At 40.9% G+C, this 19,960-nt stretch overlaps 2 protein-coding genes across 2 annotated transcripts in view; one reads left to right on the top strand and one right to left on the bottom strand.

Annotated features, from left to right (window-relative positions):
- LOC134207087 (activating signal cointegrator 1 complex subunit 2) overlaps positions 1-16,760 on the top strand; it is a 131,532-nt gene extending 114,772 nt beyond the window's left edge. Inside the window, exons 4-5 of the mRNA XM_062682805.1 lie at positions 14,198-14,582; positions 15,191-16,760. Coding sequence (XP_062538789.1) covers positions 14,198-14,582; positions 15,191-16,702 — 1,897 coding nt within the window. The 3' untranslated portion in view covers positions 16,703-16,760. The remainder of the gene's footprint in view (positions 1-14,197; positions 14,583-15,190) is intronic.
- Positions 1-19,116, bottom strand: part of LOC134207090 (probable cytochrome P450 6d5) — a 49,907-nt gene extending 30,791 nt beyond the window's left edge. The window contains exon 1 of the mRNA XM_062682811.1: positions 19,035-19,116. The gene's annotated coding sequence lies outside the window, so the exon portion shown is untranslated. The remainder of the gene's footprint in view (positions 1-19,034) is intronic.
- Between the last annotated feature and the right edge of the window lie 844 nt (positions 19,117-19,960).

Raw genomic sequence — 19,960 nt, 5'->3', positions numbered from 1 at the left:
TCCACACTTTCTGTCCTGTCCAGCAAATCTCCTGCAGCGCCACGACGTCGAAGTTGCGGGGATGTAATTCATCGTAGATCATCCTGTCGCAACCTGCGAAACCTAGCGACTTGCAGTTCCATGTTCCAAGCTTCCAATCGTGATCCTTTATTCGTCGCCTAGGTCTTAGCCGATTATATCGAGTCGCATTATCTCTTATATTGTTCGTAATTATTGGTTTTCCAGGCGGCTTATTAGGCCTGCGCAAACCCCCTGTTTCGTCGGAGGGCCGTCGTGTCAGGGCTGTTTAGCGTCCCACCTAACACCAGGACTTGGGCTTGTGCGCTTTGAGCGGCACACGGCCGCTTTGGCGGAGCCTACTTGCGGATACATGCAGCTTTTTATAGAGGTTTAACAGGGCCCACTGTCAACCCCCCCCCCCCCACATCCTAGGCAGGCGCCACAACTCGCAGATGGCCTGGGGAGGGATCGTCAAGCCCTTGGACATAGTCCCTGCTGTCCCCGGTGGGGATGTAGCAGTGCTCATTTCGATCATCTACAGGCGCTGGTACTTCCTGCATGTGACCAAGCTGTAGATACTCCTCCATGAATCGATGGTATGAGTCCTTGGTAGCAGGATCTCTATCTAATCGCCGTTCCAAGCTCAGGAAGCGACGATCGGCAATCGACCTTGATTCTCCGAGAACCTTTTCGGAATCTTCAGTTCTCGGAAGACGCACAATGTATCGCCCTGCGGAATTGCGCATCGTAGTAGCAGCATAGTGCTCTTCGCATAGACTTTCTTCGTTAGATCGAGCTGGAGCTGATAGAATTGTTTCCATGTCCCAGAACTTGCGTAGAGCTGCTTCCAGTCGATCGTCAGCAGTGGAATGCCGGCGGAGATGCCGCACAGTGGGATGGTTTTGAAAAAAGTGGGACATTGGTATTATTGGCGAAACAATTGATTGGAGAATTTTGACGTGTTCTGGAGGGTGTCTTTATTTTTAGAGCACTTTATTTTAAGAATAAGAAAAACTGACCTAGAAGGGTGCACCCCGAGAAAAAAATATTTTTTTTTTATTCTATTGATAAAATTGTTTATATTGTATGGAGACATTGTAGAAATGACAATTTCAAGACACTTTGTCGAAGACACCATCTTCTTATCTCTGAAGTGGAAAAAGTTATAGGGGTGCGAAGTTAGTAACCCCTTAAAATTATTTTTTTAGCTCTAACTTTTTTATTTAAATTTTTACATTTTCACAATGTTCTACAAAGTTTTAAGTGCTTCAAAAAAACATTTTGTCGTAGAAGAGTGCAAATCGCTATCTCTTCATTTTAAGGAGCTATATCAGATTTTATAGTTTTTTAACACTATTTTTAATCGGGTATACCTTTCAGGGTAGCAGGTTGTAGCAGCTGTTATTTATGTCATCAGCTTCAGTAGTTCTTACTCTTTTGTTACATATATAAATCATAAGTGGATCTAAGTGGATTCATAAAAATATTCCGCAAAATGCACCTCAACTTTTTGATCCATTATTTTGTTTCTCCGTGCATAATTTAGCTATCATTATTTTTTTCTCGTTAATTTTTCCCTGTCCGCTGTCTGCTGGTCCAGGTGCTATGCTGCTGTTTGGAAAATTTGAATTGTGATTCAAAAACGAGCCTTTTGATGTGATCTAGAGCGTGTATTTATACCTTGAGTGCTTTATTCAACGAGAAAGAGAAACCTCATCAGCAAACTCTGGGACTTGTTAAGGAGTGTTTTGAAAACTCACAGTTTTTATTCTGAAATGTTGTTGTTGCCCCTGAAGATTTTGTTTTCAAAATCTTAGCTGGGTGGGGAGAAGTTAGGCGTGGGGTGTAGTGGTAAACATATATTTTTATCGGCCTTATCGCTCAAGTTGTTTATCTTTTATGGAGACATCGTAAAAACGGCAACTTATTTTTTTCGAAAACTCTAAATTTCTATTTCTCAAATGACGAAGTTATAGTGATGCAAAGTTACCCCCTCCTTGAAAATAATTTATTTGTTGTAACTTTTTTGTTTTGTTTTTTTTCGCATTTTTCAATGTTCTACAAAATAGTAGGTGCTTCGGAACCTACCGGAAAAACATGTCTTGAAAGAGCAAACTGATATCGCTCCTCATAATGAAAAGGTGGCGATTTACTCTCTTCTACGACAAAATGTTTTCCACAATAAAAAGTTTAAAAAAAAAAAAATTTAAATGGTTGTCAACTTTGGACCATTATAATTTCCTTCACATGAGGATTGACATTGTCTTCATTAAAGTATCTTAATATTTCCGTCTCTAAAATGTATCTGCACAAGATAAATAATTTTGAGGAAATTTTTTTCTCGGGTGTACCCCTTAAATAAAGTGGTCTAGGAATAAATATACGCTCTAAATCACTTAAAAAGGCTCGATTTCGAATCACATTTAAAATTTTCCAAACAACTGCGCAGCACCTAGACCAGCAGACAACGTACAGGGAAAAATTAACGAGGAAAAAATAATGATAACTAAATTATGCACGGAGAAACAAAATAAGAATCAAAAAGTTGATGTGCATTTTGCGGAATATTTTTATGAATCCACTTAGATCCACCTATGATTTATATATGTAACAAAAGAGTAAGAGCTACTGAAGCTGATGACATAAATAACAGCTGCTACAACCTGCTACCCTGAAAGGTATACCCGATTAAAAATAGTGTTAAAAAACTATAAAATCTGATATAGCTCCTTAAAATGAAGAGATAGCGATTTGCACTCTTCTACGACAAAATGTTTTTTGAAGCACCTAAAACTTTGTAGAACATTGTAAAAATGTAAAAATTTAAATAAAAAAGTTAGAGCTAAAAAAATAATTTTAAGGAGTTACTAACTTTGCACCCCTATAACTTTTTCCACTTCAGAGATAAAAAGTTGGTGTCTTCGACAAAGTGTCTTGAAATTGTCATTTCTACAATGTCTCCATACAATATAAACAATTTTATCAATAAAATAAAAACGATATTTTTTCTCGGGGTGCACCCTTTCAAGTCAGTTTTTCTTACTCCTAAAATAAAATGATCTAAAAATAAAGACACTCTCCAGAACACGTCAAAAGTCTCCAATCAATAGTTTCGCCGATAATACCAATGTCCCACTTTTTTCAAAACCATCCCACTGTGTGCCGGTGGAATGCCGGCCGAAATCTTCCGTCCCGTGTGGAGTTCCCAGTACGTTTCGCTACCGATGACGAGGTCTACGAGCCTTGTACGAGATGCCGTGATCGTCAACGATGTTGAGAACAACCGTTTCAAGCAGCGTCATGGTGCATGCAGTTTGGACTGCCATGCTAACTTGGCGGGACGTGGATGGAAGCGGTTGCTGAACGGAAAAAACTGTTGAAACAGCAGGCTTCGACGACGAGGCTGGCTCTGTTGTGCTTACTTGCATTGCTGGCGTAGCTGATACCTTCGCTGGAGTGATATCATGCAGAAGCGAGTGGTGCTTCTCATGATATATACGGCGGTTGTATTTGGAATTGCACTTCTTGGATTGTTGACCAACGCTGAGACAGTTCCAACACAGGCGCTTTTGGGAAGCCAACTCTTGGCGTTGACTGACGTTTTTCCCGGACATGTTCGGATGGAATGACTGTCCGAACAGGAAAGCGGACAGGAGTAGCTGGGAGTGGATGAGGCTGATGCATTGACCGACACTTTCTGCTTGAAACTTTTCTGCTGGAAGCCGGCCACCTTCGACGAGGCTGATTGATGACTGTCTGGTCCTACGGAATTGAGTATCCGCCCGCACCCGCTGGTAGAGAAAATCGACCAGTTCATCATACTTCACATCGTCCTTGTGGCTAGTCTTCTCCTCCCAGGCGCGCGCGAACATGACGATGATAATTGTCGACAAACTATGGATGCGTGTTGCACACTCCTGCTTCACTGCGGGTAACTCGTACAACGCCTTGAAGAGTTGCTTCGTGAGGTATTTTCGGTTATCGTACCTCTTCAGAAGAGCGTCCCAAGTTGTAGCGTAGGTATCGGCGGCGATATCGACCGATTCGAAGGGTTTCTTGGCGCTTCCCTCGAGAGATTGGAGAAGGTATTGGAGCTTGGCGACAGTGGGAATATCGCCGTTCACGTGGATCATCGATGTAAACGTGTCCCGGAACGAAATCTTACGTGAAAAGTCCCCATTGAACTTCGGTCTTTTGGCAGACGAAGGTGGAAGTTTGCTTGATGTTGCTGTGGAGCGTGTATCGAATCGTTCAATGCCGACTGGTTAGGATCCCCGGCGCGCTTCGAGAGAAGGAAACCCTTTGCCTTGCAGTACCGTTGCTCGAATTCAACGCGTTCATCGATGTGCTCATCCAGAGCCTCTGGTGCGTCCAGCTTCTCGATCACACTCTGACACTCCGCGAAGGTTTCGTTCATCTTGTCCAGTGAATCAATCCGCACACACAACTGAAAACTGTCGCGATCATGATCGTAATCACGGATGAACCTCGCGCTCAAGCGCATCAAAAACTTTTAACAGGCACTTGCGCTGAGCTAAGCTACCAGCTAGCTGCTTTTCCTCTTTAGCAGGCATCGCGAACGAAAACGAACGGAAACGGCAGTTAAATCGAACGATCAAATCCTTCCCGACGCGAAACTAATCGTTTCTACGCGAAACCGAACCGGCAAGGGTGATACACAATCGAACGATTTACTCCTTCCCGTCGCGGTGTAAAAACCCTTCGCGACGTTTAAGATTCGACGGAAGTGGAACGTTTTATATCGAATCGATCTCTCCTTCCCGTCGCGAACGAACCCACTTCTACGCGGTATCACAAATCGAGGGCGCGGACGGTTTTCCACTCGCAAATTAAGAAAAAAGCTACCCACTTTCTTACGTACTATAATTAATCACGGCTACTGCTAGCCACATGCAGGACTAACGTGGAACAGACTCACCGGGAGCTATCCTGTGCAATTGCGCCAAACGGATTCAATGGCGCCGAGTCTTGCTCCCATCCACGCTAGCAAGAGGTGAAGATGGCGAAAGATGAATAGGGCAAATCACCTACCCACAATGGCCACAGAAAGTTCACAAGATTGCCAGGAACAATGTCCGATCTTCTTCACCACACTAGAGTAACACTTGCCTTAGTGCACTCTCAAGCGCAAAATTGTTCACGCAAATCACGCACGAATAGTATGCCGACGGCAGAATGTCCTTCGAAAGTTTGAAACTTCCACCCGCGATCGAAACACTTGAACGGATAGTCACTATTCCGTCCACCCAAATACCGTCGCAATTATCAATCTGCGTGATTTATCACTTCCACAGATGCCGAATAGTACCCGACTTGGTACTATTCAAAAGATATTTTAGTTACTAGATAAAGATTGTCGCTGTCGTCGCTGTCCGGAACATCTTTTGCTGGCGATAGGGGAGCTAAATGTCAAAGAAGGAAAATCCATACGATTTGACAGCTTGGAACCCAACATTTTCCGGACAGCAGAACAAAGGGAACCGAAGCGACAATCTTTATCTAGTAACTAAAATATCTTTTTACTATCCCCACGCGCGAAACAGTCACAAAATTCGCGACTACGAAGGTAAATTCTTCACGCACAGTCTGACAGTTCCTTATGGGATTTTACTGTGGAGGGACAAGAAGGGGTGATTGGCGGCCATGTTTCACGCACAGTCTGACAGATAGCAATGAGATTTTGCCATAAGAGTGAGTAGAGGCATTACTTTCGTATTCGCGAATAGTGCGCAAATAGTTTTGTTCTCCCACACGAACGAGGATTACCCGCCTTGAAAGCCTCCCAGCGCACACGCACTATTAGTTCGCACAAAGCAATCAAAAAATGCCAACAATTGAATGGCAGCCACCACCGATGATCAGCGCGCGCGTTTGGTCAGATTGCTTTTTACAGGCCTGGTAGCGGGTCACTTTTTAGTGACTTAGTCACTTTTTTTGGGCAAGTCACTAAAAAGTCACTTTTTTCGATCTCAAGTCACTAAAGTCACTTTTTCTCGCAAAAAGTCACTATTTTCAACTATTTTGAAACTATTGACTATTTTTGAATGAAGCTTTATGTATAAGTCGGATGCTTTGTTCGTGGCGGAAATTACGGAAATTGGAAAAATGATCGCTCTGAAACTTCGCCAGCCATTTTGCTCGCTGCTCTCATTGGCATTTCACCAGTAGCTAATTCACCTTTCCCCTCAACATTTTTTATTTGCTCAATCGATTCTTTATTTTATTTAAAGTCAACTTTCCCAAAGAATAATTTTTTTATTATTATTATATTTTTTAACGCCTCTAAGTATTTTTAGAATTCAAAACAAAATATTAAAAAAGTGTTGTTTTTCAAGATTGGGCTAACATCCGCCTGATTTTGAACGAATGAATTTTTCAGACTGGTTCACTCGTGCAGCATTTTTTCAACTTTTGTTTTCGATTTTTAAAATAGTTAGACGCTTGAGAGAGAGTTGAAAGATAGAGAAAGTTGACCTTAAATAAGCTAAAGAATCGATTGAGAAAATAAAACGAGATGCATTTTTTTACGGAAAGGATATAGATATCATATAAAGGGAATAAAGTCTCTGCCAGTGGAAATGCCAGTGGAGATATATCAGCTTCCACACTGATATTCTTCCCTCCCCCTTCATACGGGAGCTTGGCAGAAGGAAGGTCGTGTGATATGTGCCATCACAAATATTGCCCTCCGCTCGCTTTCAAATCGACTTCTATAAAAACATTCTTCATGCCTGCCGTATCCTAACGGAACTATCAATTCTATACTTTCGCCTCTAATGCTATCATGAACATGTACGTCCAAGTTTTGGAAGATGATATTAGCATTTCCATATCATATTTTGATAACTTTTGAATTTGAAGACGAGCCCGACGGTCCTGCATTATAAGCAGGAGATTGAGCGTTCAATCCCAGGCTCGTTGTAACTGAATATTTATAATGTTTGTTTCGTTTTCTACCAAAACGATCCGTACTGATTCCAAATTCCAAAAACTACCGTAGCACTATAACAAATCTGCATTTTTTTAAAGTAGGTGTTCAACTAATCCAATGCTCGTAATTTTCACACATTCTCACGAGAAGAAAATGTTCATTTAAGCAGATTTTTGCTTTGAAATCATTTTTCGGGAAAGAAAAACAGGTCTTATGAGTGATAGATATAACCATGTTTCGCTCACTTCCAGTGGCGTAAACATTTGATTTGCTCGCAGGACTACTCATAGTTTTCTGAGTTCTGAGTGAAACTTCCTTGGGATAAAAAGAGAGGGCAAAAGTTAGCGTGCACGATTTTTGTTTCTCTTTTGAGTTCGTTATGAGAGAGTGGTGAGTACAAAATTCGCCACAAATTACGAAAAAAAAATCTCCCTCGACCAAAAAACGCTAAATTTCGTCTCATCAAAATTTCAATTGAAACTGAAAGTCACTATGTTTATTGTGCAGTAGAAAACAAGAATTAAATTGCTTCTAGAATTTTAAAGAAGTGTTTCAAAAATTTTTTCGTATGTTTTCCCGTGCGAATATTTTTGATTATCATCATTCTGCTTCTTCTTCTTCATGCAACATCAAAGCGCCAATCGCCAATGCTCTAGCGGCCAGTATGAACGGAGCTTAAAATAGGAAAGGCAACACTGCCAAAAATATCTATATAAGATATATGTGTCGCCGTTATAAATTTATAAGTAAAATCTATGGATTTTTGCCAATAAATATGTGTGCATTTTTAGTAGTGAACACTAGCGCCACCCAATCGGTAGACGGCTTCAAGAACTACATCTCATTTCAGGGGGTGATTATTAGCTACTGATTTATTTACAATTTTTGCTGTCCATTCTTCCTACAGCTTCTCTGGTTGACCATCGGCTTTTGGTCGTGCGGGAGACTCTCTTACTCTCTGTTTCTGTTCACTGAGTTTTAGACGAGTCATAGAAAAGGGTAGTGTAGGGTTGGGTTAGATGGGCAATAAAATTCAATTGTACTTAAAACTACTATTTACAGCTATGATTATTTCTAACACTCTGCAAAGCATATTCTTAGTTCAAATATGATTTAAAACGCAATTCTCGGGTTCATATTACATAGGCTATATTTAATTATTTTTCTTCAACCAACTTTTTTCTTTCTTCTATCTTCCTTTTTTTTTCTTATTCTTTATTTTTCGTTCTTTCCTCCTCCGTTTTTCTACTCGGGTTTCCTGAGAATATGTGTGCTAAATTTGGTTGAAATCGGTCCAGGGGTTCACACAAAATTGTTAATTTTCTAAATAAAATATTGAGCATTTGTTAACATGAGGGTTAGCAACAATAATTAGAGATGAATTTAGCTAACGCGTGGGTTAGCAGAAAACTTCCGACACAAGGGTTACAACAAAACGGCCGACATGTGGTCGGAAAGAACATTCAAATACTTGAGACCATTGGACAAGATAGCCGATAAAAAGTATGAGAGTAATTATCGACGCTTGGGTCGATACAGAAAAATAACCAACATTTGGGTTGATAAGCGGATTTTAAGGCTCGAAGAAACATGAAATGAGTGCATACTAAAAGTATTGATATACTAAAACAATGACAATATATTGCAATGACTAGTCAATCGTTGAGCAGAGCTCTAGGAGAAACGAACGTCAATCATTTGGCAATCCTGAGCGATCTTGTTATTGAAGACATTATAGAGGGAATAATAGTTGTTTACTGTTCCATAGGTGCAATTATGTTGGAGCCAGAGGGAGAATCGGTTGTTAATAGAGAAGAGCTGTCTGGCCCTGCAAGCCCAATCATATATGTTACACAATCTGACTATGATCGTGTTATCACGCAGAGGAATCATGCTGCGTCCAGGATCACCAGTATCATTAATACAATGGCCAGTTTTATGACGGATCGAATGGCTCTCGAGACGCGCCGGGATATGCTGAAGGAATGTTATAAGTCATATGATCAAACGCAAAGTACACTCGAGCAATGGAATTTAGAAGAGGAGAAGAATCGCGAAGAACTGGAAGTTACGTATATCAACGGTCAACGGTCGTTTGAAAAGGCAATCGCAACTAAAAACAGAGAAGAAACATTCTGCAACACGGCTAATAAGGATTCAGTGCGACTCCCATCTATCGATCTTCCGACATTTTCAGGCCACGGGGAAAATTGGTTGGAATGCTTTGACAAATTCAACACATTGATTCATCGTCGAAAATCGTTGGCCGTAATTCAAAAATTTGAATACCTGAAACTATCTCTGCGCAGTGAAGCCCTTGGATTAATAGACTCCTTACCAACCACTGACGATAACTACTCAATTGCGTATGACATGATCGTGAAACGGTACAATAACCCGAAACTTCTGGTTCAAAGGCACACTAGAGAACTTTTCGAGTTGAAATCTGTGGAAACGGAGTCAGCTTCTGAATTGAGAAATTTGTTTGACAATGCTAGGAAGCACCTTCGTTGCCTCGAGAATTTAAAACAACCAGTATTTTCATGGGATGCGATGCCTTATATATACCTTATGGTAAATAAATTGGATCCTGCTTCCCGCCGAGAATGGGAGTCTATTGCATCCAGAACATCGCCACCGCTATACAAACAACTGGAGGAATTTGTTTCGAATAGGTGTCAAGTATTGGACGCAATGCCTTGCAAGCGGAAGTCTAAAGTAGATCACAACAATACTCCGAAGAAATATAAAATGGAAGTCAACGCATTCACAATCTCGAAACCATCGGTGTCACAAAAATGTGGTACCTGCGGATCGTATCATTTTACAGGCAGCTGCAATCAATACAGGGCTAAGTCACGCGATGAAAAGATCAAAATCATCAGGAGAGCTGCCTTTTGCTATAACTGTCTGGGATCCGGTCATACCGCTGATCTATGTAGAAGTAGAGGATGCACTAAATGTGGTCGCAAACATCACACGTCAATCCATCGCGAACGACCAGCAACGACGAAGCACTACAATGAACGAAATACAGTGACAAAACGTGAGCAGTCATTAAATGCACACTTTACACAATGTTACATTTTGTTTAATAAACTATATGTATTACAGAAATAAACGATATGAGTAATCAATTGAATCCCACAATACTTCCCACTGCTTCAGTGCTAGTCGTTGCGAATAAAGAATCACTAGTTACCAGCCGCGTTTTACTTGATTCTGGATCGCAGTCAAATTACAAAGTCGTTCATACGAAGAGTGGGAATCACAACGCATCGCTTTCATTGTCAAGTAACAGGAATGGGTCAATCTCCCCAAACCATTCATGAGAAAGCCATGGTGTCGTTCAGGTCGCGAACAAGCAATTACTCTAAAAGGATTCCTGTACTAGTTACTAACAATATAACCGGAGTACTGCCATCGAATGACGTGAATATAGAAAGATGGGATATACTGGATGTGAACCTGGCGGATCCTGAATTCCATTTGAGCAGACCGGTTGATATGCTTCTGGGAACTACAGTGTTTTTCGACATTCTGCGAAGTAGAAATCAAGAGATCGGTAATTATTTACCGTACATGCAGAATACCAAATTAGGATGGATTGTAGGAGGAGCAGTAACGAGGATCGATGTTATGTGGATAGAAATTAGACAGAAGAAGAAATACTTTGCGAGTAGTTATTTGTGGAAACAACTTCGCGAACCACGTGCGGTAGATTCAATGTTAGATTGCCCCACAAACCGACTGTTGTTGAATCAGGCGATTCCAAAAGTTTGGCCCTGGAAAAGTTATTGAGGCTAGAAAAAAGGTTTGAGAAGGATCCTCAATTGCAAGTAGAGTACGTGGATTTCATGACAGAATATATGAAATTTGGTCACATGGAAATAGTTGATAATCAACATTCGTTGGGGACTGGCCCTGTGTTCTATTTCCCGCACCATGCAGTGCTCCGACTAGAAAGCAGTACTACGAAATTGAGAACGGTTTTCAATGGGTCAGCTGCTTCTTCGAGCGGTTTATCTTTGAATGATGTGATGATGACTGGCCCTTCACTGCAATCCGAGATTTTCAATATACTAATAAGATTTCGATGTCATCGGTATGTCCTTACAGCTGATATAAAGAAAATGTTTCGACACGTAAAAGTAGATGAGAAAGATCGGCAACTGCAATTGATATTGTGGCGGTTTTCACAGGACGATCGAGTAAGTACATACCGCCTAAATACTGTTACCTATGGCACATGCTCAGCTCCTTTCCTTGCCGCGCGGTGTCTAAAGCAGTTAGCGTTGGAATATGAACATGAGTTCCCTGAGGCCAGTCAAATTATTCAAACGGATTTCTATATGGACGCATCGAGGGGCAATGATCAGCTCGAAAAACTGGCTGAAATCAAGGATCAGATTACCACAATCCTAAATAGTTCAGGGTTTGAGCTTCACAAATGGAAGTCCAACGATGCCAGTTTAGCAAGTGATAGCGGTTCAGATACCGTAAAAATCCTGGGGCTACACTGGAACACTAATTTGGATATGTTCAGCTTTAGCAGCGAAATTAACGTAAAAACTACCATGACGAAACGCAACATATTATCGGAGATTCAGAAGATTTACGACCCACTTGGAATTTTGAGCCCTATTGTTGTTCACGGCAAACTAGTCATGCAAAGCATCTGGACGAAGAAACTAGAATGGGATGAACCATTACCAGAACAGGTATCCGAAGAGTGGAAATGTTTCTGCGGAAATGATGTACGGTACGGAAAAAGTTCTGAATTACATATCTGGAAGCTTATCTCAATTTTTTTAATATTTTCCAAACATGTATCTATCATACAGTTCGGAACTTTTTCCGTATCATACATCAATCAGATTTTAATTACAATTTGTCTAGAATTTATTATAAGCATTTTAAAATGATCTCCCTATGCTGCGCTGTAGGATCTGTCAAAGTTAACACCGTCGTGTGTCTTCTTCTTATTTTTACTTGGATTCGTCTATTGCAAAAATTTAGAACGGTGACACATATATCTTATATAGATATTTTTGGCAGTGTGGTGAGGGGGAGTATGTAAAGTATTAAAGTTTAGTCGGACAACGTACTGTATCCTTTCCCTTTCAATAGAATAAAGTCAACAACATGTGTGTGTGATTCAAAATTAATCGATTATCACAACGATGAATCGATTAATCGAAATAATCAATTAATTTTCGACATCCTTATGATGTCGTAAAATTCTGATTAATCGATTACTCACGATTCATCTCGATTATTGAATCGATTAATCGTTGGGTAATAATCGATTCAAAATTAATCGATTATCACAACGATGAATCGATTAATCGAAGTAATCGATTAATTTGCGACATCTCTAGTTGTTCTCCGAGAGCAGGCTTGCTTGCTCTGTTGGTTCTTGCTGTGTTCACTCTTCATTCGACCACCATCTCGTACGTGCGACGATCCGAGTTGTCGGAATAGTCCGGAGTTGTAAAGAAGATAAAGGCTCAAGACTCCATCACAATGTTTTGAAAATTAATGACTGTATCACTTGTTTGTAATAGTGATACAATTGGCACGAAAAAGTGCTGCAGTGATACACTCAAAATAATGTTCACTTAGAAGCTACTTGAAAACATATGCAGATATTTTCCATGTAGTTTCGTGTGTAAAAGTTAATTAATTAATGAATTTTTGTTTGGCCATGTACTTAAATTTTAAGTGAAATTTTGATAATTTTTTTCTATAGTATCCTTATTAGTGATGTGTATCCCGTCCACTATTTAGAAGCGGGCGAGGGCAAAAATAAGAGTAGAAAACTATTTCATACTCAAACATTTTGCTTCGCAAATCGTTCTCATAATGCTTTTGCAAAATGTTTCATTAGCGATAGTTGATAAACATACATTTCGCTCTGAGAACCCCACTCATATATTTTTCATACATTAATTTTGAGTAGAATTCACTAGAAGAGTATATAGATATTATTTTCTATGTTTTCTAATGAATTCCACTACATTTCTTATTAAGATGCACTTGTGATTTGAGTAAGTTTTATTTTATTCCAGTAAGGCCGATGAAAGTTTCGATTTTTAAAGTCTACATGACTTTTTATAGTGGAATTTAAGTGACAATTATTTTGAGTGTAAATAAATGTTTACAACTGGGGTGGTAAAAATATGCCAGCTGATGCATAATGTTGCCAGACTTGACGAATTGTTTAGTTCATATCATAAGACATATTCATGGTGTATCAAACATACGGGTATTTATCGGTTTAAAAAAAAATATACACCACTTGGAATGCAATAGAAGCTTACATAACTTGTTTAAATATTTATTTTTGGTTTTATTGTTCAATCCGATAAACAGCAATGATTTTTTCCAATAAATAAATCTGGCAACGGCGAAGAGATGATTATTTTCTTGTGTATGCACATCTTTGTTTGCGTGTTGGCTGGCGTATACGTTGTATTGTTCGGATTGGATGAAGTTGCATCGCGTAGATTTTGTACTCACCATTTCACCTATTGCGCTAGTGAATTTGAGTCTTCCGCATTTTATTGCATTCACGGTCGTCAAATTTGTCTTTCACTTCGATTTTTGGAAAGCAGTTTTCGACAGTTTTTGGGCGTGAAGTAAATTAATTGGTAGTCAAGATTGAAGAAAAAATTGAAACTCAGTTAGTGAATATGTTTTAGGAGTGATAAAATCAAGCAAACAATGGGAAAAGATCAAGTGAAATTTCAAGTGAGTGTGTATGTGTTTGATCCGAACGTTCGAACGTTAGTATGCGTTCGAAGAACATACGAATATCGGCCTAGGAAAAACGCAGTTTTCAGCGTTTTCCAGCAATTTATCAATAATTTCTAGTTTTGATAAGTGAAAAATTAATATGTAAATGCCGTGAATATATTATGATGGAGGGTAAGTCCGTGAATAGCCCCAAAATATTGAATTTAGTTCAAAACTTTATTAGTATTAGTGCGGATTCGAAAAAATCATCGTCATTATCGAATTGATTACGGTTTATACAGCCTAAAGGCAAAGCTTAGTATAGAGATGGATCAGAGAGATGTCTACATCTCGCCACACTTGCCCCTATTTTTACTTTCTATTAGTTGTTTTGATTTTAAGATTATGGAATCAATTATTTAAACTTTGATAGAGAAACCATTCCCAAAATAATCAAATACAACATTGAAAAGTCAGTAACCGTTCCATTTTTTCTCTTCTTTTCAGATTTTGGTCTACCGTGGTCCACAACCCGGAGGCCATCGAGGCCGTCATCTCGTTCACGCAGAATGCCATCCCCTACTACTTGATCGGAATGGTCCGCTCGTCGGATAAGGTGTTTCCGTTGTATTCGGCTGCACATCGCTGCACCCTCCAGGTTGTGTGCCGAATGATAACGCAAAAGGAATCCGACCGCTGCTGGATTGGTCGTGAAGTGCTGGGCGAACTGCTCTACAAGCACTACCTGGTGTCGATTCCGTTGATCTTTGACCTGCTGCCGATCTACGGTCGCGACAACAAGGCCGTGCTTGGCCTGATGCTTCAGACGATATTCAAACTGCAACCGAAGTACTTGCAGGACCTGCGGGTTGGGTTGCAGTACTTGCAAAACGTGAGTACAACATTTTCTATCTACATATTAGGATTTGTTTGGGAGGTATTCTATTATTGGAGTAACATTTCCTAGAAAATATACCAAGAATCAGAAACAAAATTCTTCACAATTAGATAGATAACATGGGAGGAGCCAAACAACATTACTCGCGTTCCTCGTATAATGACAAAAGACCACTCAATTTGAAACAGTGGGCAAAGCTGTTAGCGAAATGTGTTCTCCTTCCGGCAATTGAGAGACTCTTCTTCATGTTAGGATGGCTCTCAACATTTTATCCGTAATGATTGCGTGAGTAGGAAGTACAATACCTCGTCAGTGTTCACGAGAAGGCATATAGAACCACCATTAAACAGCTCGAGGTATTCTCCTGAAGTAAACATTGTTGGATATGTTGAATAAAACGAATAAGTATGCCAGAGCTCTTGAAGCTGTTTGAAATAGAGTACCTATCTAATATTCTAATGAAGAATTTTATGTTGATGATCTGGATCAAGAAAAGCAAGCATTTAGAAGCGTTATCAAAAGGATCAAGAAAACAATAGTGTGCACAGCGGAATGACGGTTCTCTTTCCTCGTTTTTGTTTCTATTCCGCTCCCATTTCCAGACCTTCAAAACCATCCAGCAGCGTATTGACACGGACCTAATTGAAGGCAACCAGGCCACCTCCAGCACCCTTAACGACTTAGCCGTCTACACTTTGGACTGCTGCAGCTGTCTTGCCCTGCTCGTTGACCTCTACCCGGACGTCCGCCCAATCTGTACCGACCTTGCCCTAGAACAATCCATCTCCAACTTCTACGACAACACCATAGTTCTGCTGTACAAAAACATCTTCGCCATGGACAATGCATCGCCTTATCTGGTCCAGCTGAATGCGGCCCGAATTGAATTGCTGTCGGCTTTTCGCGGCATTCTCAATCTTCAACTAGAAATGATTCTCGAGAAGCCGGAAGCGAGTCTCGCTCCAGCTGACAAGTTTCTCTGCGTACTCACCGAGTGCCTGTCGGATCCGATTTTCGTACGCGACTATCAACGCCACTATCCGGTGGACCAGGATCTGGATATCCTGAAGCAGTCGTATCAAGGCTTGGATCACATCAAGCTGGAATTTGTCCAGAATGCCTACAGCAGTGGTGAGAACGGTTTGACTAACGGCCATGACAGATGTGAGTTCCCCGAAGAAGACGAAAGTTTCGGGGAAGCCGCCGGTGGTGTTGCGGAAGAGGACGAACTTGTCCCAAGTGGAACATCCGCACAAAAAGAACTGACACCAGAGCAACAGATTGAGACCAACGTTCAGAAAGTTCTGGATATTCTGCCAGATTTGGGTGATGGCTATGTGCGGAAAATCCTGACTCGGTACGACGACGTCGAGCAAGCAATTGCTGCCGTTCTGGAAGGTAATCTTCCACCGGATTTGGCCGAAGCGGATCCCACCGAGCCGTACATCCCTCCGGACAAACTTGACAACTTCTACGTGGAAACGGGAATTGATCGGTTGAACATCTACGATGGTGACGAGTTCGATGTATTGGTTCACGACCAGATCAAGGGAGTGATGAAGAAGGGTAAGGGCATGCCAGGACAGCCGAAGAACTTGAAGGAAATGCTGGACGACAAGAGCCACGTGCAAGAGATGAAGGAACGTTATCAGGAATATTCGAACGTCTGCGATGAGTACGATGACGAATATGACGACAGCTACGATGCCATGGCTGATAGCGAATCGAAAACCATTCGTCTGTCGGCGCAGATGAGGAATGCACTGGTGGACGAGTTGGACGATGAGGAGGACGAGGAAGAAGATGACGCGGAAGATCAGGCGGGAACGGCACCTGGTGGAGGTAAGAAGCCACTCGACTTTTGCGTCAATCCCGAGGAGCTTCGTCAACGGGCCGAGGAACGCCGACGAAGTAAGTATCAAGCGAGGGGAGGCGGTGGACCACCGGGAGGTGGCCAGAACAGGGATGTCGTGGGCAAGGCTAAGGGGCAGGGTCAGGAGAAGGAAGTGTTGGCAAATCGGAAGCACAAGAATGAGAACAAGTCCAGTCGGGCCAATCATAATAGGAAACAGGGTGCAACATTTAAGAGAAACAAAGGAATGATTCCGAGTTAGTGAGCTATCATGGATTGTTCAGACAAATATTGAAGAATAGATATTTCAAATAATTCAATTCGCTAATTTTTACATAATAGATCTAAAAGAAAACCTTGAACTTCTGTGTTTGTCTACTCCGAAAGAGTAGGAGTTGGGGGGTTCAAGTCCACAAGTCCAAGACACGTGGATTCTTTATATAATATCAATGTAACTATTACGAAGTATTTGCTGTATTTATCTACTTGATACTTGATGGGCTACAGCTCTACGATGAACTACACCGAATGGAGTATCCTTCTCCACTGGACTCGATCCTGGGCCAATCGCTTCCAGTCGCCCTGAACATTGAGCGCCCTCAGGTCCTATTCAACTGCAAAAAGCCATCGTGTACGCGGCCTTCCACGAAGCCTGCGGCCTCTTCCGGGTTCTCTATCAAATATTATCTTCGCTTGACGTTCTTCCGGCATACGAACAACGTGACCAGCCCACCGTATTCTGCCGTGTTGTATAAGCTTAATAATATCCAGCCCTTTATACACCTGGTACAATTCGTGATTCATGCGACGCCGCCAGATACCGTTTTCCTGTTAACTGCCGAGTATTGTCCGCAGCACCTTACGCTCAAACACTCCGAAAGCTCTCCGATCAGCCTCTTTTAACGTCCATATTTCATGGCCGTATAAAGCCACCGGAAGAATCAGAGTAGTATACAGCGCGAGTTTTGTTTTCGTTTGCAGAATACGGGACTTACGAAAGTTACGAAGTCCGTAATAAGCCCTATTTGCAGTTGCAATACGCATTTCCACCTCGCGGGTAACATCATTATCGCACGTCACTAATGTTCCAAGATACACAAATTCTTCTACCACTTCAAATTTTTCACCATCCAGCACTATTTCGCTATCACCACCACTATTGAATCCACGTTGATTGCCAGCGACCATGTACTTCGTTTTGCTGGTATTGATCGTGAGTCCAATCCTCGCTGTCTCCCTCTTAAGAGGCGCAAAAGCCTCTTCCACGGCACGGCGATCAATTCCGATAATATCGATATCGTCCGCAAATCCCAGGAGCATATGCGATTTTGTGATAATGGTACCGCTTCTTTGCACACCAGCTCTCCTAATCGCTCCCTCGAGCGCTATATTGAACAGTAGATTCGAGAGTGCTTCACCCTGCTTTAATCCATCTAAGGTAACAAATGACGTCGATATTTCATCCGCAACATCATATCATCATACAGTGAATGTCTTCGTCGTCAGAATCTGATTTATTTAAATCTTCTTTAAGGCGTTTGAAAAAGCAAATTTGTTTCGTGTGCCCAGTTTTATGGCAAAACGAACACTTAAATAGCTTTCCAGTTTTATCACTTTCACGTCCATTGTCATCACTCCTACTCCTTGAGTAATAAGATCTATTACGATCATTACTTCTACTCCTACTACGGAACTGGTGTCTACCTAAATCGCACTCCTTTCTTCTGTCCAATCTAGCAACTACGCTAAGTCTCTTTTCATCGCGGTTTACAAATCGAGTTCTATTCGAAGACAACTCTTGGTTCACAACAAGCTTTTCTGCTTTAGCAGCTGTCAATTGATCTTCGTCGAATAATCTCCTCTGCACATTCCTGTCGTAGGTCCCTATAATCAACGCATCACGAATTGGTCTTTCTTTTAAATCACCAAAACTACAAAGTTCTGCCATTTGCTTAATGGCAAGTACAAAATCCTCTGATTTTTCAAATTGCCCTTGTCTACGTGTCCAAAATGTGTACGTATGTATAACATCAAAGTCCTTCTTGTCATACCTTTTCATCAGTAATTTGTTTGTAAGATAAATCTTTATTATTCTGACCCGGAAAAAGCAACTTCAGCTGATAATAATGTGCTGTATAATTATTGTGCTCAAAAGGATAATCAAATTGTTCCAAATATTGGGGAAAGGGAATCGAGCCCGGCACATACGGTTCTGTGGTTGTTGTCAATGACATCCTGTTTATCAATATAATAAGGGAAGTGCGCCGGTTTTGGCTAATTTTAGTTAGTTAGTGCCTAATTTGTTAGATTAGTTAGTGCCTAATTTGGCCAATCCTAAAAAATACATATTTTTCCAAAATAATCGATCAGTTGAAAGCAGCGTTGAAGCATGAGGGATATATCTCTTGTTGGAACTAATAAAACTTTTGCGAATTGCTTTATTTTTTAGTTATTCGCAAAATGGGCCAAATTAGGAACATGGTCAAAACCGGTACAGTTCCCCTACAAAAAACAAAAGCACAAAAGCAAAAATTTGTAGTTTCCAAAAGAGGGAAAACAGTAACACTATATTGTAAACAATAAAATCCACGTACCTGTGCACTTTACTCTGCAGCGGCGATGCAAAACCAAAAGCACACTTCCAAAACACCAAACCAGTCAGCCGATAGCACCAAACGTTCACTTGTTATTGATCTTCTTAGCAAAAGCACTCCCAGCAGCAATCGGAAATTGGTTTCCCAGTTCGAATAAGTAACACCAGAAGCTGATTCCCAGCTTAAATGTCAACAATATGACAAAGGCAGATGAGCTCCGTATTTAGCGATGCACCAGCAGCAAAACACCAACAGCAACCAACAGCAAAAAACAACACCAGCAGCAGCAGCACCCCAGATGAAATCAGTTTATCCAGTTTATTCTCGTCACTTTTGCTGTATCATTGTCAGCTGAGTTAAATATATTTTGAATTTTAGCACATTCTTTTCCTGGCCACAATTCTTATGTTCAGCTGCACATCTCAAATCTCCTTTGATTTCAGCAATGTTCATCAACTTTCTCGAAGATTTCGCAAAGCAACTCTGTCATCTGTTTCACTCCTCTGAAACATTATTCAGTTTTCGTCAGTTTAAGTTGTTTTTGACGACACAATCTGGCATACCTTATAAACTGTCAATATACGTTGCGTGAGTATCGCTTCTCACACAGAGCCAATAAAATGGGATCGCCTGTTTAACCGGTTTCACCCGTTTCACCGTGAGACCAACGTATATTGACAGTTTATAAGGTATGCCAGATTTTTGTGTGTCGTACACAAAAATACTAACACAAACAGAATAGTTATGAAAATTTTCTTATTTTGTTCGGAAATCCGGAGAAAAACAGTTTTTTGTTAGTTTTCACGCGAAGTTGGTGTTATTCGTTCATTTTGAGCCGTTGAATTGCAAATATCGAGTTAAGCGGTGGCGACTTTATACCGGGTTTGAAACGGAAAGCGGTCCGATTTCGGTCATTGAAATGTCGA

The sequence above is a fragment of the Armigeres subalbatus genome, chromosome 1 (genome assembly GCF_024139115.2).
Source record: "Armigeres subalbatus isolate Guangzhou_Male chromosome 1, GZ_Asu_2, whole genome shotgun sequence".
NCBI lineage: Eukaryota > Metazoa > Arthropoda > Insecta > Diptera > Culicidae > Armigeres > Armigeres subalbatus.
The sequence above is the reverse complement of the archived record's forward strand: the minus strand, read 5'-3'. Positions and strand labels throughout refer to the sequence as shown.